Here is a 16,700-nt window from a genome sequence, read left to right on the forward strand (position 1 = left end):
GGTAAGGAAACTATTTTTTCCGCATGTTTCATTTAAATGAAAATGGGTAAAGGCAGAATTATTCTTCTGAATGATAAAATTCCAAAGTTGTATTAAGTCAATGCTCAGTTGCAAATTTTGAAAGATCAGCCATAATGCTTTGTTCTGGGTTATGCAGTTCTCAGCACCATATTTCATGAAAGAGATGGAGAAATTGGAGAAGATCCAGAGAAGAGCAACAAAAATGATTAAAGGTGAAGAAAACATGGCCTCTGAGGCATGACTGGAAAAACTGGAAAAGAGAAACCTAGTTTTCAACTACCTAAAAGGGTGTCACAAGAAGGAGAAAATTATTTTCCTTAACCTCCAATCATAGGAGAAGAAGCTATGTGCTTAAATTGCACCAAGGGGGAATTAGGCTGAACATTCAAAAACAACTTCCTAACTGTGAGGACGGTTAAGCACTGGAAGAAATTGCCTAGGGAGGTTGTGGATTCTCCACCATTGGCGATATTAAGAACAAGTTAGATAAACATCTGTCCCAGATAATCTAGACTGGGCTTGGTCATGCCATGAGTGCAGGGGACTGGACTCAATGACCTCTCAAGATCCCATCTATTCTATGATTCTGTGAACATTTCAGAGTTATGAACAACCTCCATTCCTAAAGTTTTCATAAGTTTGAGATCCCACTACAGTTAATTTAATCTTGTTTCAGTACATGGAGCAGCTTTTTAATAATTATAAAAGCCTCTATTGTCTCAATATACAAGATATATTTAGCAGCTCAGCCCTCAGTGTTCAAAGTGACCTCTCAGTGGGGTTATGTTACTTTCTAGAGCAGTCACTAACAACATTCAAAATAACAGGTCTCAGCACAATGGCTCCTTAAGATTATGGAAAAATTAATCTTCATCATATTCTTTTTTATTCTTACTTTAATTTTTCTAATTTAAATGTTTAGATTATATCAACAAAACTGAGACAGAGTTTCAGGATGAAGACTCATTCTTTTAAAAAGCTATATTAAAATGCAACCCCCTAAATGACATTTGGATTTGTTATTCTCGAATTGCTGTCCTCAGGGTAGACAAGAAACTAGTATTGCTGAAACAAAGATAGCCTTAAATTGCAGTTGAGCAATAGATGAAATTAATAGATATGTTTTATTTCAAACCAGTGTTACATGTTCGGAGACAGAACTGTGGCCTACAAATAGTTGCAAAAGTATTGAGGAAGCTAAATTAATTGTTTGTTTCCTTCTCTTTCTTTGCATAATTGGTTTAAAAACTTGATGATAACAGATAAATGATTTTGTGATATAGTGAAACTTAGACTGAATTTCAGAAAAAAACAAACAAACAAACAGATGACCAGCTGCTTTAATGTGGATGAATCTGCAATGAGTGCCTAGAGCAGGGGTGGGGAACCTCCACCCTGTCAGGGTTAGCCACCGGTGAGCTGCCAGATGCTCCGTTTATATGAGGGTCTACAGGCATGGAGTCCTACAGTTCCCAGTGGCCACATATGGGCATTCCTGGCCAGTAGGAGCTGTGGGAAGCAGTGTGGGACGATACTATGTTGATGGGAGACACTCTCCCATCCACTTCCCTTACTCTTCTCAGGGAGCTGGAGCATCAGAGTTGGTCGGAGAGCACTCTTGAGAGTGATTTGGTGGATCTTCACCAGATCCACTGCCTCAGTTGCAGCAGTGCCGGCATACCAGTAAAAACAGACATAGCCTAAGAAAGATTAGGAAAGAAAATGGTCTATGGATTAATCCCTGAAGCCAAAATTCATTGAAAGGATGAGCTTTATCTGAAAGCCTAAGCAGCTGGGTTCTAGCAGCGTGTAAGAGGAAATGTGTTCCTGAACAGACAATGTTACAGAAGCACAAATCTAAAGTGTGTCTACAATGAAGGTGCAGACAGCCATTGACTCAAACCGTAAACCCCGTACATAAAGGAAATCGCTGCAGCAGCCACATCTCTAGAAATGCTTCTGTAGATCTCAGCTGCAGCAGTGTAGGATAAGGAGAGGGGAGACCATTAAGTCAGCCACCCCCACAAACTGCTAGGGTCTCATTCTGATTCTACAAGTGTAAAAATTATATCAGGCACTTGTGCAAATGCACAGGGGAAGCCCCAAAGATTCCCCCCCACACACAGTTACTTGGGCCGTTGTTCAAGGAACTGGGCTACATTTGAAGTCTCTCTGGAAGCGCAAAAATGATATATAGTATGGGAGATAACTGCCCCACGTGGGAAACTGAAAATCCTGAGGTTTTCATCTTGGCTGCTTCCTCATCCATGTCCTTGAGGCAATGTTTTATAATGTGACCAAATATACAGAGATGTTTTAATTCAGGAAAATAACATAGTCCTCTACTTTACTTGATACTGGACAACAGTGGGACTGAAAAGCTCAGGAACTGTCATTTTTGCAAGCTGCCTGAAAAGAATTCATCTTTCTATCCTTCTTGTGCTCCATTCAATGTTCATTTCACGCTGTGGCACTGTGGTTATTTAGACTTTGGAGATAGGTCTCTGGGCATAAGAAATCCTATAAAATGCTGAGTCTCTCAGACCAAAAGTCTGAGGTAATGAGTGTTTGGCAATGACTGATTCTGTCATGCGCTTCTCTGAACACACACCACCCAAAAGGGACCAAGCCACGATCTGCCCTCACTCCGCAATAACCCCTGGACCAGTCCAGGTGCTCCACAGGAAGCAGGCGGTACTGTCCTAGGGGACACACTGTTCAAAGAGAGATTGTATCTCTCTGGCCTCTCAGCATCTCCAAGAGAAGCCAGCTGGTAAATGGTGTTGTTTGGCCCTGTGAAGATGCAGCGTTGTCAAAACAGTGTAAATGAGAGAAAACTAAGGTAGCCATAGGCAATGCCCAGAGTGTGTGCACTTTATGATTGAACCTGAACATTTAATGAGACTTGAATTAGCATAATGAACATTCTTCAGTTTCAAGGAATTCCAATCCTGCTTGAAAACACACTTTTCATGGACCCTTTTGCACTCTCATTGACCATCCTTCTGCACCATCTTGCAAATATGAGGCTCCTCCAATGCATCAGATTGAGCTGAGAGCATTAGCTCTGCTCATCAAGAGCCATGTATTTGATATGTTCTGCAAGTGTTCTGCATAGTTATAATACTGTATAAAAATAGTAATCTGAACTCTGTAACTGCCATATACTGCAGATGTTTGAACATTCACTCCGTGTTCTAATCGCCAATCTGAGCACTATCACTTCAAGGGAGCAGTCTGGAAATAAGGATCACAACATGAGTCAGGGCTGAGAGCAGAAAACATGACACGTTAAGTGATGTTTCACAATATTTTCCCAAATACACAATGTTCTTCTGTATTATCTACTACTCAGATTTTATCCACTCTCCTTCCTCAAACTTGTAGCATATTTAACAATGTAAACAGCCTGTTCAGCATATCTAATGCTTCAGTGTTACTATTCAGCTGGTATTGTTCATACAAGAGTTAGTATTGTATCTCTTCCAGTTCTACTGGTCTGTGATTCTACGATTCTACATGGATGCTGTTTACTGATGTTAGAGAGTTAGGATAAAGGCCTCTGCAATCAATGGAGCCCACGCCACCTTTTCTCACTTCAGAATATCATGTAGGAGTAGCTGCTATGCTGTGGATCTCTGAACTCCCTGCATGTTATTTGAGGTGAGGGAGGGAGACTTTACACCAAACTTCATGCATCCATTTAGTCTTAAAACCCCTGCATATGGCTACAGAGGAGCTGAAACTGCTATTCCATCTCAGAGTCTACAATAACAGCAATACCAGAACTATGTTGGATGCCTCTATCTTCATCCTGGCCACATCCTGGGGCTGTGGATTCCCTCAACTCCTATGGCATTTCCTGGCACAAAGACAAACAACTCAGGAGAAGGGAGAGGAAGTTTCACCGCTTGACAATACCGCTTATTCCCGCAAGCTGTAGTTTACAATTCAATTCTATGTTACAAATGTATATTATTAGTAGCAGGATGAAAGTCCATAAAATACTTACAGTTCTTTGCATTAGTAGTGTAGCTTCGGAGCAACCTATCCCTTCATCATTAAAACTTGATTCCATATTGATGATGTCATCAATAACGTCTTCCATCTAAGAAAATAATAGTTTTAAACTATTAGTGATGATCCATATTTTGATCATATGAAACTAAAGAGAAAATAAACTGCAATCAACAGAAGTGGATTAAAAACAAAGATCAAATTCTTAAGTCTCATACAAAATCCACCATCTGTGTAGGATTTTCATATATATTAGTTTCCATGAGTAAAGTAAAAGTGGTTGTGGTTCATTAAGTTACTTTTTTCCCTGAATACCAACAACTCTCTACCCATTCCCCCTTTCTGAGCCTAACACTATGTCACACCAAGATCAGATGTCAGGAGGGTTGTGGGGAACTAGTAACCATCCATCCCAACCCCTCTCAAGTGTGTCATATCCGTAACACATTTGTCTACTGGTCCAGGAAGGCTGCCAGGAATCTGTGGTTGTTCAAGAATCCGGGTCACTCATGCTGCAGCATATAATGTTGCTGCCAAAATTCAGCAAGCTGAGTAGTGTGTTTTGAAGCACACAAATTGATGGTACCTCAGTTTGGATATCCATTCCAAATATTGGGTACATATCAAAAACAACATGGCTGATCTGAACAAGTATTAGAAACTTCAGAAACATGTGAAATTGAAAAATAATTAAACCCCTCCAAAAGTTAAAATACTTTTTGAAGCCTCTACATGTAACAGTCTGGATTGGTTCGCAAATGTTTTATTTCCTTAAATCAGTCCTGAAGAAGGCCCTATAGTCAAAAGTTGTTGCTACCTAAATTGTCTATAGGTAAGATTGACTCATGTTATGAGGTTCTGTATAAGGGGAGTTATTAAGGGAACTCTTCATGGAATAGCTGTGTGGAGGTACTAGGACACTCCTTGGTCCCACATCTCAGCTACCATGAAAGGCCACAAATGAGGCAATCCAGTAATCTTGTAATCAGTAATCTTGTCAGCTGTGGCCCTCCCTTTTACTGGGACCCCACTCTTTAAATACCCCTCTGAAACCACCCCCCCATGCGTGCATCTGATGAAGCGGGTCTTTGTCCACGGAAGCTTATGCTCCAAAATATCTGTTAGTCTATAAGGTGCCACAAGACTTCTAGTTGTTCTCAATGCAGTAATGTTTATACAGAGCTGGTGGCTCCAAAGCTCCATGCACCTGTCACTGAGGCCGTGTCTGCACTGGGGCAAAACTTCAAATGCCATGCTAATGGCCAAATTGGAGAATACTAACGAGGTGCTGAAATGAATATTCAGCACCTCATTAGCATGTCGCCAGCCACAGCACTTCGAAAGTGCTGTGTTTTGCTGGCACACAGCTCTTCTACATGGGGGTCCTTTTTGAAAGGGCCCTGCAAACATTGAAATACCCTTATTCCTATTAACTGATGTTTGCAGGGTCCTTTCGAAAAGGACCCCAATGTAGATGAGCTGCGTGCAAGCGAAACACGGCACTTTCAAAGTTCTGCAGCTGGCAGCATGCTAATGAGGTGCTGAATATTCATTTCAGCACCTCATTAGTATTTTTCAATTTGGCTATTAGCATGACCATTTCGAAGTTTTGCCCCAGTGTAGGCATAGCCTGAGAGGCTGCAGCCACTAACGCAGCCAATATCATGCCAAGGAAGAGGGGAGCTATCCTGCAGCTTCCTCCCATCATTGGTCCCGCACTGGGGTACAAGATTCCACTTCCTTTTACTCCACCAATAGAATGGGAAGGAATTCATCCTTTCTTATGAGTATGCTCATAAGAATCTTTTTTGTTCTATTTAAATTGCATCATGGAATAAAGCTGCTCCCTTTCTTATGCTATTGGATGACTCTACCTTTGGCTAGTAGACAACAGCTCTTGAAATCTACTAAAGACCACCTGTTGACTTATATCTGACTTAATAAGATGTATGGGCCCTATCCTTGGTTGGGGTAACTGGGTGTTGCTCCAGTGAAGTCAGTGGTAGTGAAGAAGTCAGTGGAGCTACATTGATTTATACTAGCTGAAAAGAGGCCCAAATAATATATATCTATTAACTCAAAGGCAATGAGGCAGTAGCTGCATCTACAATTTAGTCTGATCTGGAGTTTGACTTTGCCATACATCTGAAATACTATTTTTAGACAGAAATAATTTCCATTTGACTAGGATTTGGATTGCACATCTAGGAATATATTCAAAAGCGGACAGTAACATATTACTGTCAGACTTTGCATTTGACATCATTCTGCAAATACAAAATATCCAGATGTACCCTCGAAGTTTAAGTGTCTGATCCTGCAGGCAGCTATTCACACGCACATCTCCCTAGATGTCAATACTTGTGTAAGCAAGGAATACTCAGGTGAACAAGGGCTGCAAAGCAAGGCCCTTAAGAAAGAGAACAGTGATGACCTGCAGCAAAGAACTGGTATACAGGCATTTAATTAACATTTAATTATTATTCACAAATAACACAAGGTGTGCAAGATAACCATCATTCTCCCACACTTTCCCTCAGCCCCGCCTGCATCATAAACCTATATATATGTCATACCACATTTTCATGTTGTCCTCCAGGACCCAGTAAGTTGGTAACTGGGCTTTCCGGAGCGCCAATATCACTGACAGGAGGCATGTGTCCGTTTCTTAGTATGGGCGTAGCTCCTGCAGTCTGGACGGTATGACAGTGGGAGAGTGAGAGAGTTTGACTGGAGAGCTTGGTGTCAAGTGTCAGGTGTTGTTTCACTTGATGTTTCTGGCTTTGCTGTATGTGATATCTAGACTGATTTTCCAAGTGTGTTTGCACCTGTGGGGGAAAAGGAAATAATTTCCAAAGCTTATATTTGTCAGTACAATTATGTATACATAATGTTGCTTCATAATGTAACCATGGTGAAGAACATACAAGGCCAGATGTTCAGTGGGAGTAAATAGATGCAGCGCCATTATAGTAAATGGACCTAATCCCCGTGATGATCTGGTCCTTTTATCAGCATTGCAAAATTATTATAAATCTCAACTCTTTGGTATATTTCACTATGTTATATACTGATAAGATCTTTCACATGCCATTCTCCCCCCGAACATACGCATTTAACAAATTTATATTTTTTTTAAATTATGCAAGGGGAGGAAGGAGTTAGAAGTACAATCATGATACATAAGTTTAAGAATACAGGATAAACATGGCACATCTCTTTTGCTTGTTCAAACTTGATGTTTCATTTCTAATTGAAAACACTGACCAGATCTGCAAAAATGACAATCAAATGTTTAAACATATATATACTACAAGGCATAAATATTGTTTTGTAAGTATCAGAATGAATAAAAGTATTGTAAAACAAGCTTTCTTTATGTTACTATATAATCTAAAAGTGTTTGAGCAACTAAACAGCAGCATTCATTCATCAAATCTCATAAGAGGCTTGCTCAGCTCACCTTGTAGTAAGAACAGTCTGTTAAATGAGGCATTTTTGCAAAAGGAAAAAACAGTGCAGTTCCAAACACAATCCTAGATGGGTACTAACCACCCCCAAACCAGAGCGTGTCTCCTAGAGGCTCCACTTGGAGAATGACAATGTCTGAAGACGATGAGACTTTATAAACTAAGTGATCATGCAAAAGAGCTAATTGAGTAAGACTTTAGGCCATCCTTTAATTGCAGATTGACAGTTACTACTTCAAACAGGACCCATTTCAGATCAGTGTCACATTCCTACAATTCAGCCACTACTACACACACAAACTGTACTGTCATTTCAGCCCTTCGGCTCTCTTTGTATGCTTGGTATGACTAGTCACAGTTTTCTTGTAATCAATTTTACTCAAGTGGCCTTTGTGCTTGGATGTTTAATATTTCTTACACGATTGTAAATCTCATTTGGCAGCCCTTATTTTCTCTGGTTTTTTACTCTACTTAAATAAACTTTTTTTTTAATTTTCCCAACATACATCAACATAAACAAATACCCATTCAAAATTATTTTGGATTTAAATTAGCTATATTTTAGTATGATATTGTAATACTTCTTTTATTAGTAGCATTATGCTGTTACTTTTAGAATTATTTTAATTGTGGTTCCCATAAACAAATTGTTCAAGCATATAAAAAGATTAAGAGTTGCAATAACAAACATGCATATTGCTATAGTGTACATGATATAGGCTTTAATACATCACATTAGAACATCTTTGTAAAATTCTAAGAATGCTATTCAGATGATCCTATTATTTTAAGTTATGAATATATATGTCCTATGCATGGCGGTTGTAAATTCATATATATTGAATCACTTAATCCAGAAGACAGATTCATAGATATAGATTCCAAAGGCAAGAAGGGACCATTGTGATCATCTCGTATGACCACCAGTAAAATACAAGCTATACAACTCCCCTAAAATATTTGCAACAGCAGAGGAGAAAACATTTAATCTTGGTTTTAAAAGTGTCACTGATGGAGAATCTAACACAATCTTTGGTAAACGGTTCCAATGGTTAATTTCACTCACAGTTAAAAATGCATGCTTTATTTCCAGTCTAAATTTGTCATCTTCAGCTTGCAGCCATTGCATCATGTTATGCCTTTCTCTGCTAGACTGAAGAGCCCAATATTAAATATTTGTTCCTTTAATGGGGTTTACAAAGCCTAATCAAAATGTAAGCAGTGGAAAGAGGAGAGTATTCCCCACTGACAGGCTGAGCATATGGACAGAACTACCAGAGACACACAACTGCCAGAGACACACATAAGACCAGTAAGGTAAACAAGCCCAGCTAGCAAGGAAAGAAAACAGAGAAAAAGGAGGCAGAAAGTTCTCAGATGATCGAGGGCTACAAACTTAGGCTGGCTTGATGATGCTCAGGGAAAAGGAAGACTGGAAACCCTGGAGCTTAAGGGCTGATTGAGTCATTTTATATGAAATTGATGGACTGAGCTAATTTGAGTTACAGAAGGGAGCCAGTCTGGTGAAAAATGGGACACTAAAAGGGGATTACACACATAACCTTCAACAGTTCTCCATGGCTGCTCTACAGTAGCAATTCCTTTAGAAGATTTTTGGGAAGAGGGGGCTTCGTTCAGAAGGTCCAGCACAGTGTCTACCCACAAAGGCTGCATCTACACAGTCTCCTCCCTTCTGGAAAGCGCATGGTAATGCGCAAAGGGAAATAGTCAAAAGAGGTGTGGTTTTAAATATCTCAAACCTCATTTGCATAGTTCTGTGAGATTTCACGACTGGAAAAGCCCCTTCCAGAAGCAGTAGATGGGGCCCTTCTGGAAGGAACCCCTCTTCAGAAAGCCCCTTTATTCCTCAAAGATTTCAGGAATAAGAGGGCTTTCAGAAGGTGTGGGGGGGTTTCTTCTGGAAGGGCCACGTCTACGCAGTTCTGTGGCTTCCAGAAGGGGCTCATCTGGAAGTGAAATCACGCAGGGCTATGCAAACGAGTTGTGAGATATGTAAATATGCACTTCATTCAAATATTGGAGATATTATGAACAAGTTAGATAAACTAATCTCTATGCTCCTCTTAGAGGCTCACCCATTTATGCATCTGAGGACTAAATTAACTCTTTTCGCCACATCATCAGCAGGGAAGATTGTGTTCAGCTGATAACCAGCATGACCCTCAAATCTTTTTCAGTGTTTCGGCTTTACAGGATAGAGTCTCCCATTGTATAAGTATTGCCTCCTTCTTCATTCTCAGCTATATACATTTAGCCACATTAAAACACATCTTCTTTACGTGCATTTAGTTTATCAGGTGATCCGGATCACCCTGAATCAGTGATACGGCCTCTTCATTATTTACCACTTCTCCAATTTTTCTAAGCCTGAAAATTTTATTAAGGATGATTCCATGTTTTCTTCCAGGACATGAATAAAAATGTTAAATAGCATAAAACTAAGATTCAGGCCTTGTGGGATACACTGGGAACACACCGGCTTCATGAAACTTCTCTACTTACAATTACATTTTAAAACATATCTGTTAATCAATTTTCAACCCACTTAATGTGTACCAAGTTCATATTATATTATCCTACTTTTGTTGTGTAGTGCCAAGTCTAACTATATTCCATGAACAATATTATCTTTGGCACCCAAACCTGAAATCAAGAAAGAAAGAAAGGAAGAAAGAAAGAAAGAAGGCCATGAGGGTCTGGTCAGCAGCAGGAGTCCAAAAGAACATTAAATTGGTCATACTGGGTCAGATCAAAAGTCCATCTATTCCAGTATCCTGTCTTCTGACTGTGGCTAATGCCAGGTGCCATAGAGGGAGTGAACAGAACAGGTAATCATTGAATGATTTCTCTTCTGTCATCCATTCCAAGCTTCTGACAAACAGAGCCTGGAGACACCATTCCTATCTCTCTTGGCTAATAGCCGTTGATGGACCTAACTTCCATGAATTTATCTTTCTTTCTTTTTTTTTAACCCTGTTAAAGTTCTCGTCTTCACAACATCCTCCGAGGAAGTCTCAGGAAGGCAGCCCTAACTCACGTGGCACTGGTCTGTAGCCACACCTCTCCGGGGAAGGCCAGGTTCTCCCTTGCATTTCCCAGTGGGACGCAGAGCAGCACAGATGGAGAGCAGCATGATCTGGAACCGCCTTGCTGAGCTTCTTTCCTCCCCGTTGCTGGTGAGTGCAGGTGGCAGGGGACTTGCAGGAGGACTGGTAGGGCCATGCTGGCAGCAGAAGTATGTGCCAGCCCCACTTCTCCCCGCACTCACTCTCAGTGGGGAAGGGAAAAGTGCAGAAAGGCAGCTCCAGCTCGCACAGCACTGCTTTCTGCCATGCTGTGCCACTTCCTGTGAGGAATGCCAGGGTGGTCCCTCCCCTCCCCTGTAGTGGCCCAGCCAGGGAGCAGTGCCACATGAGCGGAAGCCACCTTGGTGCGTCCCTCATCTCCACTGCTGGTGAGTTGGGGGGAGTAAGGTGTGGACTCCTGCTGCTGGCACTGGGCACGCTTGTCCCCCGGCTGCCTTGGTGGAGGGAAGAGGCGCAGCAGGGAGGGGCAGAGCAAGGGCAAGAGGACAGAGCAAGAACAGGAAGAGGTATGGCTTGAGGTAGAAGGGGATTGTCTCAGCCCTTTCGTGGACTGGGGAGGCAAGGAGAGGTGCCCCCCTCTTTCCACAGGCAGCCACTGCCTCTGCCTTTAACTTTGCTGACCATAGTTTTTTTCCTTGCACCCCTTGTCTTCTCTTCTACAATTCCAATGCTGTGCCTACACTAGTCCCCCTTCAACAGGGGGATGCTAATGAGACACTTTGGGATATGCTAATGAGATGCTTCAATGAATATGCAGCACCTCATTAGCATAATGGCAGCCGTGACACTGCGAAAGTGCTGCTTTAGATCACGCACGGCTTGTTCACATTGAGTCTTTTTCAAGAGGACCCCTCACCCTTCGAAATCCCCTTCTTCCAATTTGGTTGTAGGAATAAGGGGATTTCGAAGTGTGTGGGGTCCTTTCAAAAAGGACCCCATGTGGATGAGCCGTGCGCAATCGAAAGCCGCGGCTGCCATTATGCTAATGAGGTATTTCATATTCATTGCAGTACATCACTAGCATATCCCATAGTGTCTCATTAGTATCTCCTTTTCGGGGCCGGGAGGGTAGTGTAGACACAGCCCTAATGTCTGATTTATAATCATTACTGTCAGCTTCCACTTTCTTCCATTCATTGGCTGCCTTCACGTCCCATCTAAACCATTTCTTTCTTTCTTTATTAACTAATACATCTGGGCTCTTTGTAAGTCTAGTAAGCTGTTATTAAAATATTCCAATTATCAGGCATGTTACTCTGATTAAATTATAACTACAACTTTATTTCATTGAAAATTGTTTTCCATTTTGTGTAATTGGCCCTATTAAAGCATCAAGTATATGTACTGATAGTCAGTACTTTATTCTGTGTACACATTCTAAATTTGATCAAGCCATGGCCACTTGTACCGAGACTACCATTAATTTTTTGTTCCTTTTTATTTGTTCAGACAAGGACTAATAAAGAATCTCCACTTCATGCCCCACCCAGCCCCCTGCCACCTATACTGTCTGCAATACTTTTTGAGTTAGAAAATTGTTATTTCTAATGTTTAGAAAATTCCAAGAATATTTCAGTGCTAGCGGCCTGAGACGTCCAGCATACTTTGCTTTCTCATGATCATGCAGCCTTTTTTTCAACACATTTTAGATAGGAAGTGGTCATCCTCTTCCCAAATGTGATTTTTGTCTGAAACAGAGATCAGTACCTCACTGTGTGCTTTATACATTAGGAAATTGATCAGTAAGCATTCAGGATCATTTGCTTCTGAGTTATCGGGACTCAGAAACAGGTATTGCCATTTTTGACATAGTACCATCCCTCAGTCCCTTTTGCCCACTTAGTCCTTCCTAAATAGGTTGCTAGTCTCAGTGGGGTAGCCATGTTAGTCCGTTGCTTCACAAATATCAAGCACTCCTGTGGCACCCTAAAGATTAATAAATTTGTTAGGCAATGAGCTTTCAGGGGTAGGGCTTACTGTTTGAAGCAGCTGGCTGGTAGCCTTAGGCCAAACTGAACCTTGGCCATATAGCCATAAGTATGGTTTGACTAGTCCTGTTCAAAGAGAGAACTAAAACTCAGGTGGGGGTAGGGATAGTTCAGTGGTTTGTGCATTAGCCTGCTAAACTCCCAATTGTGAGCTCAGTCCTTGAGGGAGCCCATCTGGGGCAAAAACATTACAAAAAAAATCTGTCAGGGACAGCAATAGGCCCTGCTATGAGGGCAGGGGATTGGACTTGAATATCTCTGAAGGTCCATTCCAGGTCTATGAGATAGGCATATCTCCATATTTATTTATGGTTAAGACACACTTCGTTAGGTTACAGTCACTGATTTCAACAGTCCAATAGTCCGAATCATTCCATTGGGTTCCACTAATACGAACTACATGAAATTTATGCCCATAAAAAAGTTATGTCTTGCTTGGAATTTTCAACTAACCATGGAGCAATAGCAAATCAGAAATCAGGCTCATCATCAATGTTTTTTGTAGAGTAGATTGCTTTCTTTCAGTGGGAGCAACAAAGGTCCTGAGAATACTGTAGCAGATGTTTCACAAGCAGGAAAGCTCCTCCCATGGCAAGAGTGCCATTTTAGGAGGGCCGGCAGGTATGTACCGAGACACTGCTTGCTCTTCTTTGTCTTCCCCTCACTATAAGGGAGCCAGGAGAAAGTACACACCTTTCATCACTTACTCCTTTGCCCCTTTCCCTCACCAACCAGTAGTGAGAGGAAAGCACTGTGTACTTTCCATTTGCTCCCTGATAGTGATGGGAAGAAGAGAGGAAGCAGCATAAGGGTATGCAAGTGGACCACCTTGGAAAGGGACTCTCAGAAGCTGGGCATCTGAACAGGGAGCTGTGTAAGCTACCCATATGTGAAATGCTGAGGTGAGGAGAGGGGCTTAAGCACCCAAATGACTGATCAGGTGTGCATTAGCCACAAACCCTCTCCTGGATTGGACACCTACCCAGCCCAATGTTGTGGCCCACACCTTTGCAGCAAAATCTGTTTCTCATTCTCTTTTTCGCTTTGCCTTCAGTTCATGCTCAATACTTTTCTCTCTCTTGCCCTGCATATGTCTCTGCCCCTGGTTATGTTCCATGTGAGCGCTGCCATACCACCATTGGTCTACCTTTTTGTGATGGGGGTCTGACAGGTAGCAGGTCTTAAGTGTGCATACCTATGGGATAAAGTCCCACAGGCAAGATAGGCATTCCCTACCTCAGGGCTTTTAGGTCTTCATCCTGAGTTAGGGCTCTAGGCTGCTCATTGGTTATGGAGTTGAGGCAGTAGTTAAATTGCTGTGAAAATATTTCAGCCCTAGGAGATTTAGGCCGCATCTACACGTGCACGCTACTTCGAAGTAGCGGCACCAACTTCGAAATAGCGCCCGTCACGGCTACACGTGTTGGGCGCTATTTCGAAGTTGAAATCGATGTTAGGCGGCGAGACGTCGAAGTCGCTAACCCCATGAGGGGATGGGAATAGCGCCCTACTTCGAAGTTGAACGTCGAAGTAGGGCACGTGTAGCCGATCTGTGTCCTGCAACATCGAAATAGAGAGGTCCGCCATGGCAGCCATCAGCTGAGGGGTTGAGAGATGCTCTCTCTCCAGCCCCTGCGGGGCTCTATGGTCACCGTGTGCAGCAGCCCTTAGCCCAGGGCTTCTGGCTGCTGCTGCTGCAGCTGGGGATCCATGCTGCATGCACAGGGTCTGCAACCAGTTGTCGGCTCTGTGGATCTTGTGTTGTTTAGTGCAACTGTGTCTGGGAGGGGCCCTTTAAGGGAGCGGCTTGCTGTTGAGTCTGCCCTGTGACCCTGTCTGCAGCTGTTCATGGCACCCTTATTTCGATATGTGCTACTTTGGCGTGTAGACGTTCCCTCACAGCACCTATTTTGATGTGGTGCTGCCCAACGTCGAAGTTGAACGTGGACGTTGCCAGCCCTGGAGGACGTGTAGACGTTACTCATCGAAATAAGCTATTTCGATGTAGCGTGCACGTGTAGACGTAGCCTTAGTTTGAGAAGGGGATGTTCTTTGAAACATCCCGGGCTCCATCTTTGAAAATGTCAGTGGTGTCTACATGATGGGCTGTATTCACATTCACACTCTGACTAAGAGAAATGTGCGCAAGTGGTACTGATTCTCCTCCCAGGCATTCTTTTGTTGCTGTTTCAGCCAGGCCTTTTAAATGCAGACTATTGCTAAGATTTTTTTTTTTAATGAATGAAAGCTGACATAAGTTCTAGCAGAAAACATTTCATCTGCCCACTGCAACTATATTTTGAATCTGCTTGCCTACTCCAGGTAGAATTACATAATCAGATAGCCCAGAATCAGAATCCCAAATCCTAGCATCCTGAACACCGGTCATTAAATCCCTTCCCAAAATCAGAGACAAACGTCATGATTTCAGCTAAACCAAACTTTGAATCCAAACATTCCCAAATGTTGGGGAAAGTTTAGGTCTTGTTTTTGAAGTATCAGCTAACATGTCTTTCATATCTACTGTATTTCTAATTTATATTCAATTGGAAAAAAAACAGTTATGATACAAATATAACCCTCTTAGGAGTTACAGGTGCAAAAGCCAAAGTCTTTCTTTCTTTCTAATTTGAGCACACATCTTGACTCTCTTGTAAATCTGTGGTAAAACTGTGTAATAAACATTCTATTCTTGCACAAGTATAAAATTTAGATTCAAAATGAAAGTAAAATTAGCATCTTGCACAATGTCATAGCTGGGGTTTCCAATTTGTTTATTTAAGCAAAGATTAACCAGATTATTTTCTGATGTTATTTTTCAATTGGAAAACAAAATTATTTTTCATTGTTTTTTTAGCACTAATGTTAAGGGGAAGAAAAATCATGTGTAGCTGGCAGGTGAGAGTCATGCGAGTGTTTCTAAATATCTGAGCAAGTAAGCATGCAAATATTGTTTTAGTATTCAAACTAGAAAAACAAAATGATACTGGCTAATTACCTGGACATCAGTCCTTGGCAAAATAATAGAAAGGCTGATATAGGATTCAGTCAGTAAAGGACAAGAATATAATTAATGCCAATCAATATGATTTTATGGAAACTAGGTCATGCCAAAAAAAACCTTACTCCTTTCTTTGATAAAATTACAGATTTTCCAGAAATAATTGTTCAGATGTAACATGCTTAGACTTTTGTATCATTTTTACTTAATAAAACATGACATTAAAATATCAGCACTATATAATATCAATAAATCACAAGTTAAATTGATTAAGAATTAACAAGCAAGGAGATCTCAAAAAGCAGTTGGTAATGATGAGACATTATCAGATGAGAAGAGGAATTTGTGAATATCTAGAGATGTTGAAACTAGTTTTGGTGTCATTCAATGTTTTCCTGGAAGATCTGGAAGCGAACATCAACTCACTGTGGATAAAATGTGAAGATGACACAAAGCTTGGCAGAGTAGGAAATAATAATAATAACAGGTCTGCTGTACAGAGCAATCTGGATCCAGTGGTAAACTGGGCCCATTCAAACAAAATGCAGTGAAATGTTACATGTGTAAGCACAAGGAATGAAGGCCATGCCTAAAGAAGGGAGCCGATATTGTGGAAAGCAATGTCTCTGAACAGAATTAGTGGTCAAAGTAGAAAAGCAACTCAACAGGAGTGCCTAGTGTGATGATGTGGTAAAAAGAGAGCTAATGAGATCATTGGATACAATAAGCAGGAGAAGGGGAAATCATTTCAGCTTGATATATGGCATCAATCAGTCCAATACTAGAATATTGACTTCCTTTGCGACATCCACTTTTTTAAAAGTATGCTGATAAGTTGTGGAGGGTGCAGAAAACACACATAAAAATGATTCAATGGTTGGATTAAATGTCCTTCAGTGATAAACTTTAAGAGCCTAATCTATTTAGTTTATCGATAAGATTGATTACAATGCATTAACAATTTCAGTTGGAGAAATTTCAGGTGATGGGCTCTTTAACTAGTGAAGAAAGCCATCACAAGAATAAATGGTTGAAAATTGAAGTGCAGCAAATTTGAACTGGAAACAAGGTACACATTTCTAAGAATCCAGGTTAT

The 16,700-nt window shown here is 41.2% G+C and overlaps 1 protein-coding gene across 1 annotated transcript in view; it reads right to left on the bottom strand.

The window, feature by feature from the left end:
• The window catches only part of TFEC (transcription factor EC), a 30,578-nt gene extending 23,044 nt beyond the window's left edge, over positions 1 to 7,534 (bottom strand). Inside the window, exons 1-3 of the mRNA XM_074984097.1 lie at positions 7,502 to 7,534; positions 6,615 to 6,866; positions 4,034 to 4,129 (exon numbers count right to left, since the gene is read on the bottom strand). Of these exons, the coding sequence (XP_074840198.1) occupies positions 4,034 to 4,129; positions 6,615 to 6,866; positions 7,502 to 7,534 (381 nt within the window). The remainder of the gene's footprint in view (positions 1 to 4,033; positions 4,130 to 6,614; positions 6,867 to 7,501) is intronic.
• Positions 7,535 to 16,700: the final 9,166 nt, after the last annotated feature.

This window comes from Carettochelys insculpta, chromosome 1 (genome assembly GCF_033958435.1).
Source record: "Carettochelys insculpta isolate YL-2023 chromosome 1, ASM3395843v1, whole genome shotgun sequence".
NCBI lineage: Eukaryota > Metazoa > Chordata > Testudines > Carettochelyidae > Carettochelys > Carettochelys insculpta.